At 32.7% G+C, this 16,192-nt stretch overlaps 1 protein-coding gene across 1 annotated transcript in view; it reads right to left on the bottom strand.

Annotated features, from left to right (window-relative positions):
* Positions 1-10,202, bottom strand: part of LOC111086825 (slit homolog 2 protein-like) — a gene marked incomplete at its 3' end in the record, with an annotated part of 189,243 nt that extends 179,041 nt beyond the window's left edge. The window contains exon 1 of the mRNA XM_022391287.1: positions 9,193-10,202. Within this exon, the coding sequence (XP_022246995.1) occupies positions 9,193-9,392 (200 nt within the window). The remainder of the gene's footprint in view (positions 1-9,192) is intronic.
* Positions 10,203-16,192: the final 5,990 nt, after the last annotated feature.

Here is a 16,192-nt window from a genome sequence, read left to right as displayed (position 1 = left end):
ATTGAACAGCTATGTAATTACACTTGTTGTTTACTCTCTATTTATGTAATTAATTGCCCGTATTATATGTTGACTAATTATGTAATTATACGTTTTATTTGTAGACTGATTATGGAATTAATCACTATCGCATATAAATCCCCCACCCCATATATATATATATATATTTAAAAAGTATAGAAACAGTCTCAGGTGCTATCAAAATGAACCCTTTATACTGAAAGTTATGAGTTTTTCCGAGGGGACATGCTTTCCGACTCCCCAGGGTAGCTTTGCCTCTCATTTCATTTCTCCTCAAAAAGTATCCCCCTCTCTTTTGTTTATAGGTTTATGCCTACGCAACTGTGTAATATTTAAGAGTAATATAGGTATTGTTTGGTTGTTGAATTCCGTGCACGAGGAATATCTGCTTTAACGGTCCCTAATTTTGAAATGAGGGAAGACCGCTAGCCAAAACTCTTGGGCTGTTATTGCGAAATCGAATAGTGGGTTTGACCGTTACTTTTATTACGCATACACCATCCCAATGTATGAAACGCCATTATTTTCGTATTTATTATTATTATTTTGTGTGTGTGTGTGTGTAGGAACGCGACGAGAACCAAGAAATCTCAGATCTACAATCTAACACGCTAATTAGTGAGCCGTGCTCGGCCGAATATAGATATTGAATTACCGAACACCAAGACCCCAACCTAAGAGGTATACTTGTGTTTCATCTCTCAACTTCACTACCACACCCAAAACGCAGTTAGTTATATAGATTATGCATGCTGCTGGATCGACGGTAAATATACAGGAAAAATTGTCGTGTACTTACTTAAGTGTCATTTTTGTATTTATGCATATATAAATAAAACATAACATCCTATCAGAAACAGAATATTAGAACACATTGGAAAACAGCAGTTACTAACCTATGATACATGCATTGTTATAAAAGTTTTAAATCACTTAAATATTTAGAACGTTAGTACCTTTATGTATGCCTAAGGCCATAACGTAAAGACTTGTATTAAAAATATTTCTTAAGTGTGTTGCAATTGTTACATTTATTTTTGTATCTCTTTAAGTTTTATTTACTATTAGTTATAGAATATGTATTTTCTACTAACACTTATTTATTTCAAACTAAATCTTTATTTGTCATTTCTGTTTAATTTGCTTTTAAAAAAGAAAGTTTAGTCTCATAAAAAAAACATACCCTCATGCAATAGCCTACGAAGTAGGGTTACATAAGCCCAGACGAAACATGTATTCAGTAGTTCAAAGACCTACAAATATTATGTATTATCTCCTCCTGTTTCTTCTACAGTCTGAAAAAATACTTAATGCTCCAGCTATTATATTAAGTATGCGTGCTTAATATAATTTATACAATTTTGGCGAAGGATTTCAGCCAAATTTCCTAATTTTTTATCTGACTCAAGTAATTTTCAAACTGAGGTAGACTACCTCTGGAGGGAAATTTTAGTACTTACAGTCATTTAATAAATAATATTTTGGAAATAAAATTCTGATTAAAAAAATACAAGGTAGATACTACATTTGTTTTATTTAATACTTAATGTAATTAAAACCGGAAAAATAATGCATTAGAAATTGTCTTTCTGTATGAAGTATATTAGTTACCTCGTAAATTATTACTTCTCTCGTGGCCCTCTGATGGCTGCAGCGATAAGCTTGAGAGCTTATTCGTTAAATTGGAGATAGTTTCCCGTGGTGAGCACAGCCCTTTAACACAAACAAATTCTTCTCTTCGTGATTACATGAGAGTATTTATAAAATATAGGAATTAACACATAGAGAACACAACAGTAATCGGGGTTGAACTTCTAGTCTTCTCTGGTGTTTTTAAATCTCTTATATTGAAATTACAAAAATTTCCATGTAAAAACTGTTTAGAGCAAGCACGTATAACATATATCAGGTAGATTGTAAATTCATTACAAACGAGTTGGAATATCCGTCCCCTGGACGGAAGTTATGTAATTTCATGATTAATGAAAGGTTATCTTAGTGCATGAAAAGTTGCTTCCCTTATACATGATTTGCAAAAAACGCAAAAAAAATCTCATAAAAACTGGAAAACACAAAATGTGAAACTGCAACTTTCAATATATCTCCGCATGAACCCAACAAGCCTTCACGCCAAATTTGGTAAAAATCCATCAACAGGGGGAGAAGTAGTGGTAAAAAACGCAAAAATGCCCATAAAACCGGAAAACGCAAAACTGAATAATTGTATGTGACTTTCCATGGACGCATTAAACCTTCATGCCAAATTTGGTGAAGATTCATTTACAGGAGAAGAAGTAGTGGTAAAAAACACAATAATGCCCATAAAAACCGCAAAATGCAAAACTGAAAATGTATATGTACCTCCCCCCCCCCCCCGCCAAGTGCCTAATGAACATACCAATTTGGGTGAAGATCCATCTAAACCCAGCAAAGTAGTTACATGGACAGACAACAGACAGTACTATTATGTGTATATAGGAGCTTTCATTTAATATTTCCAGAAAATTCTTAAAACAAGGAAAATATGTATGAAAACTGATTTTTTAATTCTCCTTTCTCAGCGAAACTTTAAGTAAACTACAGAAAACATTACGAAAACAAAAATGTGATATTGACAAAAATACAGTTCGAAATTAAATTTATGTTTCTGTAGTTGAGTACTGTTAAACGAAGTTAACATTTATTATTTTACTACTATCTTTATGCTTACTGAATTTCTCAGCCAACAAACCAAAAATAAAACTTTGTTACACATATTAAAAATAATTTAATGATTTTTATGATATTATACTATAAAAACCACGTATTATTTATTAAAACATATATATTTTATAAGTCTATTTGCTCAACCATTCGTTTATTAACCTTCCAGACATTTATATTTTCAACAAGTACTTTATGAATAAAATATAATATGCACGTTTTGACATTTATGCGTTTATGAATAAGTTTCTTATACTTTTATGGTCGCATTTGTGTCGACGATTGCAAATACAAACAAAAATTTTAAGATTAAACGTTTAAGAAAATGTGTTAAACAATTGAAATGTTAGTTTTCAATTCACGTCTTACTTTCATTCTGTTTAAGGAAGTAATGGCTTATGTTCGCAAAATGTCATATTTCACAATGATTAAGCAATATGCACATATATAATACTTTAAGTTACTGCTATCTGCCTTACAATAACTGGCGGCGCATGATGTTTAAATACACGACAATTCATGTGATTGAAGTAAACAACAGTTACTACAATTAGTACAGTAGTATTGCTGCTGATTTGTTATCACTGTATTTTTACGCCAGGATTATGTAATAGTTTTGCAATGGTAGCTGCTTTAAATGCGAATAACCTACCATATGTGATCGTCATAAGTTCAGAAAACCAGAAAGTCGATAGAGAAAAAGAAACATATGGTTTGTCAAGTGTTGGTAAAAATATACTGTTAGAGTCGACTGAACTTTGTAAGCATATGTTTTCACAAACTTAGTTGACGTGGCATAAGCACGTTTATTTTATTGTTAGAGAACGCATTATTTTGAGTAAATGCCATTTAACATGAAACTGTTTGGTTTTACAATCTGAACGGCACCTTATGTGCACGTGGGCTAAATAGCTAGGTCAGAGACCCCTAGGGTTTGTTTTATAGCTGTCTCTAATTTTAAACTATTGATCAGAGTAAAAGCAGCCTGTTAGCAATACCTGTTTTAAAGTCGAATAATGAGACTGAATAACGTACTCACGGCTGAAAGTGCAGGGCGTTTTCTGCGGCATCGTGGCGCAAACATTGGACCTTCCGATTCCCAGCCCAGAACCCTAACAACTAGGCCGCGACTGTTCTTACGTAAAACCTTAAGTAAGCAAGATATTAACTACCAACTCAACCACTAGTTTGTCTTCACGCAAACGAGTACGATCGCTGATAAGAGCACTCCACTTGAAACTTAAGGCTCTCTCAGAGACACGATAAGACTACTAGTAATAATCACCCAATAAAGGTACAGTACTCATTTTATATGAGTTTAAACTGTAGTTGCAAAAGGAAAAACACAACGAATCAGTAAAATAAAAATAGGAATATGTACACATTTAAAATTAACGATACTCAATGCATAAATATCAGAAAGATTTAGATATCGGAATAGTACTACAACGTCTTAATATCATACTCGAACACAAAAACAACGCAATAAACATCAAAGTTATTTATTGATGCTTTGACGTGCTTTTGTTTCGTCTTCTCACTGGTTAGCCACGACAGTAAGGAAAAAATATTACCACTGGCTAGCGAAAATGTGTAACGTACGTTTCACGCGACCTACGAATCTGTCTTGAATTCGGCTACATAAGTTACAGGATCTGCCAAGTTGTACGAGGAGTATAGTCCCTAACACGTTCTATTTTTTTATATATTTTTTTGAATAACCTGAGATATCACCTTCCCCACAAGAGGCCGACTACAATGGATGGGTGGAAGAAATTTTAAATCTGCAAATAAAAGTATTTATATGAAAAAATGATATCTCTTCTATGAGAATAATATGAACAAAACATCAGGTTGTTATTCTTTTGCCGAAAAAAAATACCATATTTATATGTGACATATGTAATATATAGCGAAAATATAGAGACAAAACAAAGAGCACGATCAAGTCCACACGTAGCAATGTCAGAACACAGCAAAGTGATCTAAGAAAATTTATTAGTCTATGTTTACGCGAAAAAAAAAAAAGACTTCAAACATAGACCACATGTTTCACAGCTATCTTAACCATCTCTTTCTTATTAAAAATAAACAGGTGTAGACATGCAAACACTCTAATCCCACTATTTATTACGGTGTAGAAACATTCTTGTTTCATTCGTCCATGTAGGAAAATACTATTTTGTAAATTTCTGAAGTTTATTTATTTACTTATCTGTTTGAAGTTTATTTATTTACTTATCTGTTTGAAGTTTATTTATTTACTTATCTGTTTGAAGTTTATTTATTTACTTATCTGTTTGAAGTTTATTTATTTATTTACTTATATGTTTGAAGCTTATTTATTTATTTACTTATCTGTTTGAAGTTTATTTATTTATTTACTTATTTGTTTGAACTGTTACCTTTGTTTTAATATGTTGATTGTTACTAATTGCTGGATGAGGATGTTTACATCTCTATATAACATCAACAAATACATTAAAAGGTTTTGCTGATTGTAGAATCGTATCGTTAATGTTTTTACTGCGTAAACCACCCATCCATCAACCACTGAGGTGATGAACAAATTTGAAATATTACATAAGATCACATCGTGAAGAATATTCAGCTAACCCTACGTTTGTTTTTGTTTGACGGGTGTTCAACAGGAAAAAAAAAAGTTTGAATCTACCGTGTGATTTTTTTTTGTATAAGATCGTAGTTTCTAGTCTATGTGGTATAATAAAAGACCCAATGCATACTCCACATGCCACCTACATATAATCTGATAAGTTCTGTTATGATTTTTTTCACGAACATGAAAGTAAAACCAGGAATATGAAACTGTTTAGTCTTGCACTCAAGAAGTACATACAAATGACCACAACCTATGTTTTATGATATAACTATATACTAATACACAAGACACAAGAGAATTTTACTCATAAAGGGAAAATACAGTTATCATTGTGACTTTGAGATGAAACTTGTATACATCCAACAATGAGTGATATAAGATCTGCTGACTGTATAGTAGCATAATGAATGCTATTACAGTTCCAGAGAAATGCTCTACAGATCTTGGATAAAAACTTGGAGCTTTGAGGAAGATACATAAAGAATGTATCACAATATCGAAACGTCATTCTCTCACTTAATATTTCAGGCTAGATGTATGCTGAAACAAATTCTAGTTTAAGAAAAACTTTTATGTTGCTATTTTTGTTTGTTTGTTTTCCGTCATTGAAAAGTCCACCATGAGTGACTCAGTGGTGATAATATGAAACCTGTCTATTATAAGCTAGAATCTGATTAACGATAATTAACAATGGGGAAAATACCTCCAAAGATTTAATTAGGAAATGATATCCTGGCACATGTCACTTTCAATACGAGTATTGCCAAACGCATAGTGTATTGTGTCTAATATAGATATAAGGTCGCCATTATACACTGACAAACATAGACTAGGGGTAAGGCAACAAGTCAAGAGTACCAATCGCCAACATTGTATGACTGCTCTATCGACTAATGTAGTTTGACCTTCACTCTCATAATGCACTTATGGCCCAAAGTACGGCGCGCGACTTTGAAGCAACGGGACGCAAGCCATGGATCCTCAGATTCATAGTACGGTACTGGCTAACAGTGAGAACCAGTTTTAGTGAACTTTACTTTCCATTTCTATGTTATTTACATTTTGTACGTATAATTAAGAAGTTCAGACAATAGTTTAACGACACTAGCCAATCTGGTTGTCCAGTTTAAACACAGTGTCGAAACATTGACATTATTTTTATATATATATAAAAGTTCTAGTAAAATATAATATTACTATCAAATATCATAGGTTTACTAAACATTACAGGTGATTTAAAGTAAAAACAATACATTCTTCTCACGTTCTACCGTGTGTATGGAAACTCAATGTGCATGATAAGATAAAAACTATAAACTGAGCAACAACAGTGCACTAGAATATTTCATTGTAATAAAGAAAAGATCTTATTCATTGCATGAAAATAGTTAAATTAAAACATAACGTTCGCTATATTTTACTGACTTATTCTATACTGTCTAAAGACATAAAGTGAGAATATAAAACGATAAAAACCCTATAACCCGAGCGCTTTCGGGACCTTTCTTCTTCAGGGATAAAGGTCAACCTTTCAAAAGCGCTAGGTTATAGAGTTTTTATCGTTTTATATCAAAACTTCTCGAACCTACGTGTTTTTCTGACGACATAATGTTAGAGATATTTTTAGCAGTGGTTTACGTTCCTTTAGGGGAAGAACCATCGATGCACATACCAGAAATCTAACACATATATATACATCAACACCGTGAACGCTCTTCAGTTCTTTGAACCTATCTTTAACCAAGCAGTCTACTAACATCAGTCTGTGTTATGATGAGCATTAAGGTATTAAAACTGGGCGAGGAAAGTCTCATTACTGAAATAGTTAAACAAGCATTCAAAGAAAAACAAAAGCACGACATATTACACTCTTTGCTATTTCTGTACACACAGCTTTTATTTATTTAACTCAACAATTTCGATCAAGTAACACTTGACAACTGTAATTTACGATTTTATTTCTTACCCTTTTTTCAACACTTTGATGTAAACAAAGTTTAAAAGTAAACTTTCTTTATATATTAAATTTCCGTTAGCAACAACGAAAGAAACTCTAAAGATTCGAGCATTTTAGAAAGTGGTCCCTTTCTTCACCGGAATGAAGAAAGCGACACTCTTTAAAATGTCTCAAGCCTTTATGATAGTTTTAAAATTTTATTTTGATTAATTTTGACACTGCTTAATAATTTTCTATTGAAAATGGGAAGGAAGAAACTAGGTGTTATTTACATTATTAGCTTAGTTTGAGAATTTTGAGAATAAATCTCCAATTATGTTTCTAATTTCAATTAAATGTAAACACAAAATTAATCTTATTTAGAACATCCGGTTTTTTATGGCGGTTATGACAGCGGAGTTTTGGCGTTATTATTCTACGTGTCTGTCCCTGAAGAATAAATGATAACCTGAAAACTTTATACAAAGAATTTTTTGAATAATTTATTTTTTGCCATGACAATAATTTGCAAATTCACTAATACCTTGAACATTTAACTAGGTCATGACAAAGTTTTGAATGGGCCTAAACTAACTAACTTAAAGTATAATTAATGTCAAATTGATGCGGGTTAGAGGAAAAAAAATTAGTGGTAAATCACTAAATCCACATAAAGCAAAAATATGCCGTAGAAATGTGTTTGTTCAAAAATACCACAAAATTGTGTTAGGTGAAAAAAAAACGAAAAAAACACAACATTAGAACAAAAAATACACTCTATACGTGAAATGCCTTTTATTATATGTATATATATATGTATGTGTACCGAATACTGTGCATGGTTTTTGTGATTACTGATTAAAACACTGAGTAGCCTAAGAACGTTATTTCTGAAAGACCAGTCTGGCGTCCGTCTGTACGTATACTTTGTTAAACCCTTTATTATCCAGGTACTAAATGCCATGAATTATCTTCCGGAAAATTACAGCTACACCAGGTACATTAGGGACAAGTCAATATTCAATTACCCTGCGACAACAAGCTTATGGGAATGTTTTCTATTTGTTTATTAACCTAGAACGAATGAACGGACGTGTTTCGTCATACAGTTGTACAAAGCTCGAAAACACCGATACCTGTTGGAGATGAAACAATGTGTTATGACTCGTGAACAAACAACTGTTGAAAATGGAGATTTATAGCCGCGTTTCTTAACAGTAATGAGGGTCAATATATCCTATAATACATTCTTTAAAAATATATTTGTTCCACAATTTACTTCTATGACTTTATTTTTACATAAAGAAAGTCATAACCTTTGCGCAATGATCAGTCAAATGTTCAACTTGACATCAAATAATTGTAACAATAAACGATATTCAACCTTTTAAACCGTTATTCTGATGCGAATGACAATTAACTTCAATACTACCTCTCTCTGGCTTTTCACAGGTAGAACTATTTTCTTGGTGAACTGTTAGCAAATCATAAAGTGTTTAGTGTAGTTAGTACGCTTGCACCTTTATTTTTCATTTACTGCTTGTTCCGCTCGAGGGCACTACATGTGATAATTTGTTTCAATCAATATTAAATTGACAAAGTAAATGTGGCTACCGGTAATATTAGCATTAACAACAGTTCAAAAAATTTATAAGATTGAAGAGGATCGTTACGATCCCGATCCCATGTTTGTTTTTCATGATAAATCGTAAGCCGAGAGATAACAGTGATTTTAATGATATTTTGGTTGATGGAAATTAAAGAGAATAAAAAAAATAAACGAAAGAGGAAAAAGTATTTTGCATTTTATATTCTGTTGTTTGGGGTATGTAGGTAGCCCTGAAGCTTTGAGTTTTATCAGCAACATTTACACCGTGTTTTAGATGATTACATATATTTGTTTTGTACTTACATTCGTTTGACTTCGGGTGGCAAGTACCTCGGCACAAACTGTAACCCGCGGTTACTGCAGTCTATTGTTCTGCTACGGCACTCACACTCCACTGGACACTGTGACAGTCGTTTGGCTCGGCCAGGCGCGAGACACTGGAAAACAACCAGCAACAGGACCACGTGTAGCACGGCCAGGGGAAGCAGCAGCCGACGGGCCATGATGTACAGAGGACAACACGGCACTACGTCGGCATAGGCTGCCGTCCAAATACTCCGCTGAAGACGGCGTATACGGCCAAATGTCTGGTCGACTTTCAACCTAGGGGCCGGATGAAGAGTCTCTGAGCCCACTTCGACTGAGGCCAACGTAGCGGTAAAAAACGTACTTGGTCCAAAAAATATATATTCGGCTACAGAAGCCTTGGTACTGACATTAAATTAATAGGTTTGTATGTTCCTTTCCTTCACAGCACTTTCTCTGTTTTTTACACAACTTTCAATTGGCTGCACTAGTCAACACTATGTTAAAATTTCTCTGCACTGAGTTGGTTACCTGGCTTCTATACGGTCAGTCCAGTGAACTCATAGTCTCCACTAGCAGAGATGAATTATTATAATTGGTTTTAAAAAAGAAGAAGTTTATCAATTGCCTAATGAAATTTTAATAGGACAATTAACCCTGGAACTATTTTTACCAAAACAAAACGTACTTGCTTTGAGTTGTCAATGAAGCTGTTGTCAATAGCTGGTTATATTTCCTACGCACTCCCTTCCTACTGTTAGTTGGAGCACGAGATTTTCTACCAGTCACACACACACACCACCGTACTTAGCAGCACAAGGGACTCTAGTGCGGAACAGCAGACACACGCATATAGACCAAGGGACCGCCTCGGGAACCCAAGATTTCTGTAATTCCGACGAAGAACGGTCGGGAAAGGCGCATGAGCAAACTTCATAATGGAGAGCGTGTTGGGCGGGTCCTTCACTAATTCGGGTTTAACCAAGAGAGAGAATTAGTTTTAGTATCCACCTCACCTTATTCAAGAGTTAATCCGTACAGCAACAGAGGATCTATTCCAACCTTTCATTTCTTGAAGTGACACTCTCTAATCAGAGGAATAAACTCAATAAAACTTGAGTTCTTCCATAAAATTCTTCTGATAGAAAGTTCCAGTAGGATTTGTCCGTGCAGCGGCATTTGTTTACTTTATAAGGAACACTGTGTACTCTTGAAGTACGTGAGATCGTCACAATTCAAACACTGATACAGCTACGAGCAGTATTCTCTTTTATAAATAACTAAATAAAGAAGAAAGTTTTCTTTCTATTTGATATGATAATTTCTTAGTTTTCTCCAGAGAAAGTTACCAGTGATTCTTCCAGAGTAACAGAGATCACTGTATTAAGCTTTCTCAGAGTAACTTTATTAATCTCGCTCAGATTATTTTAATTACGTATAATTCATAAAGCTGCATGTTGTACAATATATATATATATCAACATTTCAACAGACAACCCAAACGTTCGTAAATATATAAGAAAGAAAGGATTTTGGATTTTGCTATTTTATTCACGTTTCAAAAAAAAATTAATAGCACTCTTTCAGAGTCATTTGACTGCTTTCCAGTTTCTTAAATTGGATATTTCCTTCAATATGCTCGTACAATTTCTGACAGCATTCCTAATTTTAGGTAAATTAATAAGTGAATCAGAATATTACTACACTGTGAGAACGCTAAACGTCTATTCATTTTTCAAGTGAGTACTACATTTCTAATTTTTTCTTACCCACTTTTTAAATTTTATGTGGAAAAAGTATGGTTTATAAATTAAGAGGCTGCAATTTAAACGAATCCCTTTCTATTAAAAGCATCACATTGACTTTTACATCCAATCATACCGAGAAATTCACGTTATTTAATGGGTTCATAGCATGTGAAGCTCAACAGACACGTGGAAAGATGAGCCAAGAATTAACTCTTATTTTAAATAAAAAATCTGTCTTGAAACATTGTTGAGGCTCCCTTATCGCTACAGTATTTCGGTAGCCCTTACTTCATTACTTTAGAAACCACGTCGTGTAAGCAGGATTGACGGTACAAATTATCCGTGTGTCTGCTTTCTTGCAGATATCACGACCCAGGAAAATGAGTTGTATTAAAATGCATCTGCTATGACACAGGACATAGTACAGTAATCACACCAAAAATGTTTATCTTCATAAAGTTTATTTTATTCTCCGTGAGTTTCATTAAATATCACTAGTAAAACAAAATTAAACTTAAAACGAAATGTCCCTATGAATAGAACTCTCCAATTTGCGCAACAAACTTTAAATTCGCATAATCAAATGTCTCTACTTTTCCTGTAAATAGTATTGATTACTTTTAATGCAGAACACCTTTTTAAAGAAAGTATATTCACGTAGAGTTGTGATCTGTTGTCTTGGTGTATTGAAGAAGTAATGTTTTATTGAATCGTTTACTTATATAATAAATAATCCAATATTGTTCTAATATATAAAAACAATATTCAAGGGATATAAAACAAACTAATTATATGTTTATGTTGCGTGATATCTTTTTTTATTCTTAGTAATGTTCACGTTTGTAATTGAGGCTTGAGAGATGCCAAGTTGAATACCAGTACCTCGAAACTTCTGTGATTGAAAACAATTAGCTCTACTTACGATTCTTCCTGTTATCTAGCACGTTAGGCTTATCTCACGATTAGGTATTTTTTGTATTGTACTTTAAGTATTATTAACCGATTAATACGTATTATTTTGCCTTAATCATTTAAATCAACACTTAAGTAACCGTGCCTATAGCTAATTATAAGATATTTTTAATGTCAAATGAGCCAGTATTTCAAAACATTGTTGCTATAGCTACATCTAGTTTTAGAGATGCTGTATTGAAATGTTCAACTTGTTTTCTGTTAAAACCTTTGATATATATTTTAAACAACATGTTTCACACAACATATACTCATGCACACACAGATAACCCATACTAGTTAATAACTTCCTCAATCTTGAATGGAGTAGTATTTCAAAATGTTGTTGGTATATGTAGTTTTTTTTCATTAAACCTGGATAAGACATGCTATAATTGGTAGAGTTGCCTCATTTTACTTCATGTGTTATCTTTCTCGTAAACAATATATTATTTACAACGATCCAAGGTCTCAAATGTTCAATTCCTTTTCTATAATAAATGGTTTGGGTGCTTTATCTTATTTTTCGAGACAAGGTATTTTAAACTACACACACACACACACGTTGTGTAATTCATTAACTTCTATTATTAGAATATGTGACAAGAACAAATATAGCACATTCGGTACTATTCACATGAAGCCCCATAGAAGCTAGAAATACTTTAATATTTTATCCCTATATTGTAAAACTCTTTATTGACACATTTGCTCTTATATTTCCTCAGAGAAGCTTGGATTTATATTTTCTTTATGTTGGTTTCCTCTCTTCATTTTGATAAAGTTAGTACTCTATTTGGCGTTAAAAATGATGCTGATTCAAATTCCTCATCAAAAAATATCATTAGATAATATAAAGTCCTGGATACTTTTGCAACCTAGATAAGACATGCTCTAAGCAGTGCAGTTGTTAATGTTTGTTTATGTTTTTTCTTTTTCTTTTTTCTAAACAAATTGTTTACAACTTTTGGAAGGAAACGCACCAAGTATTTGCCTCTATAAACCTTTTAGACTCAAGCACCATCTAGTGGAAAGTGTAGAGAATTAAAGTTGATAGTGAGTTATAATATTAACAAACAAGCTTTAATGTTTGTCACATCGGTGTTTCTGTTCTGATGAAAGATATAAGATTAACTTTTTTATACTGTAAAGACTAATTATAGCACTAACTAGCAATTTTACTAATACAATTTGTGGCGTGTTCGCATGTAATATAAAATACATTTTGTTTATCCTTCTTCGTTCAGTTAATTTTTCATTAAACTTATAGTCGCACTAGTAAATGTGAATAATGGGAAAATAACAAAACAATATAACACCTAACACAATAGCTCATGAAGTGTGCATCGTCGAAATTAACGAGCAACGTATCTTTTAAAGTAGCAATGTTGATCATGTAGCTCAGAAATGGTGCCAATAGTTTTTGAAACGTCCCTTTTAATTTGTATGACACTGATTTTCTGATAGAAGGAGTGCATTAAATATCGATTAAAAGGCAACAATTACGGAAATAGCAGTACTTTAATTTCAGATAAATAAACTGCAACAGATCGCGAAAATTACAAAACATTAAGAGTTGTATTTTAATTATTCAATTGTTGAAAAAACACTATTCATTATATATATATACAGTTGTATTTAATATTACAATAATAAAGCAACTACAGCTTTATTGTATTATTAACATAACTCAAAAAACTGTTAAAATGAATAAGAGTAATTATTTTTTATACTTCTTATTCAATCGACATTCATCAGGTCCCACAGAGAGTGAAAATGCAAGACAAGAGTAAGATACAAAATTATTTTTAGTTCTAATTCCTTCAGTTTATTTTGTTCCTTTTTCTATTTCATTTAAAGACTGAATAATTTACTGCGTTATTGAAAAACCAAATGCTGCAGCAAACATATTTTTTCAACTTGTAAAGATGTCGATATTAAATAATGTCAGTTTGATTCATGTGGTTGAGTTAGAGCTTTAAAGTAAACTTGCAAAAAACAATGATTATATATATATATGTGTGTGTGTGTGTGTGTGCATGTATATTTTCACATGTAAGACAACAAATATTTCCCATTTGAATTCATAATCATACAATGTATATATATAACACATAAATCTCTGTGTGTGTCTGTTTGTTTGTTATACAACTACTCCTAGGTCGCTGGGCCAATCTCAACCCAACTTTGTGGGATGATAGTTTGGAACAAGGGGCATGTTAGTGGTGGATTCGCACACCCTCCATCCCTATTATTGTTATTACTGAGCATTTATTATCTTCGACGTAAGTTAACGTTAACTATATTCATAGATGGCGCCACGTCCTTACATAAAAAAGATATTAAATTTTCTATAACACAACATACAAACAGTGTGGGGGAGGCCATACAAACGTCTTATATATATCTCAGATAGTGCACTAGCAATCTCTATGGAGAAGTGAAATGAAAAGAAATGGCCGCCACTATTGCAACAATACATAAACTCAGCTGAAGGTTCTACTCCAACAGCCACAATAAGGCTAGTAAGAAGAGCCGTTTCTTGAATTATATCCACTTCCTACTTTGACCCGTGATAACGTTTCAACTTCGGCCCGTAAGATACTTCTGCGGCCAATCACCGTCAATTAATTAATCATGTGAAACATTGTAGAAGGACATTAAGAGTGTTGAAAGCGGGTAACAGAAAGCACACCTCTCTCCACTACTTTTGCCGCTACCTTTTCCTTCAAAGTCACCCTGACCATCACACAGTTTATAGTTTAAGTACATACACATTAAGTTCTTAAAGCTTGTACAAAACTTTTGGCGAGGTAATAATGAATACTGTAATAATATGTTACGTTATAAATAAGTTGTGTGAAAGTTAGGATTTTTGTGTTATTTATCATAGCATCCACCCCCACATTTTTTCTAGTTCATAACCCAGACGAGTACCTCAGCTTGTTCACAATAAAGACAAAATGCGTCAAATTCTTAAACAGAGATCAACTCTCTCTCTCTCTATATATATATATATACTGATATACACATACGTAAGTACAGCCTCACACAAACAGCCTCAAACAATATTTTTAGCACAATAAAAGGTAAAATCTTTATTATAGCTTACAGCCGACTAGTGACTGTAACCTAAAATAATGATTTTACCTTTCATTTTGCCAAAAAACGTCGTTTTTGTGGATTTTTTATTCTTAATATAGTAACACGATGTGCCTGAAAAGAAATTATAAATCTATCCTTATTGGAAAATATGGATAATGTAGCTTGCTTTGCCATTAATTCTTCAGCCAAATAACTTTCTGTATGATCAATCTTTTCAGAGGTTTATCATTTCCAAAAAGGCATGAACATTTTTATGCACTTTTGAATTATAAGGATAGTAAATAGTAATAAAATATAAAATATATATATATTCTTTCTTATCAAGTTGCTTTAAACATTTTATATATAAAAAAGTGTACTTTCTATTCTACAGCGATTGGCTCTAATAATGAGAATAATTTACTTTGTAGTACTTGCTCTGCGGGTGTTGAAGGACGTTTCAGTATAGCTACCAGTGAATACCACAAGGAATCTGGACTTGAGTCAGAGAGATGACAGTAGTAATCAGTCTGTTTTCAAAGAGCAAATAAGTATCTTTAAGCCATTCGACTAAATTCGCATTAATCATAAGGACTGAAAATGCTTTCTGCCATGCCGCTCGGAACCATCAAAGTAATGGAGATCTATAATTTTTGTCAAACAAAAACCATTAGCAACGGTGCTGAATTTAATAACTTGGACTCCATTTCTTTCAGGATTATAAACTATGTTTTATTCCATGTCTGCTTATATAAAGCTGAAATATCGCCGTAGGGTTGTGCTCTAATCCTAAATATTAAACAGAATTTTGACAAGCATGATCTCCTCTCACTCATACTATCACAATCACAAATGTTGCTATTAAATTAAATTATTATTAATATTTATAATAAATAAAGCATGAACTGTGTAGGTAAATTATAAAGCTACAAAATAATCACTTTTCATACATATATATCTACATTTGTGTAATTATACAAGGTACAGTAGTACATCTACCTCGCGAATTATACTGTTAGGAACCGGTTTCGATACCCGTGGTGGACAAAGCACAGATAACCCTTTGTGTAGCTTTGTGCTCAATAACAAACAACAACATATTTTAACAACAAAAAACAACATATCTTAATAACGAATAACAAAAAACAAACAACAACAAAAACAACATATTTTAATAACAAATAACAAAACAACATATCTTAATAACAAATAAC

This window comes from Limulus polyphemus, unplaced genomic scaffold, assembly GCF_000517525.1.
Source record: "Limulus polyphemus unplaced genomic scaffold, Limulus_polyphemus-2.1.2 Scaffold1465, whole genome shotgun sequence".
NCBI lineage: Eukaryota > Metazoa > Arthropoda > Merostomata > Xiphosura > Limulidae > Limulus > Limulus polyphemus.
This window is presented reverse-complemented; position numbering and strand designations above follow the sequence as displayed.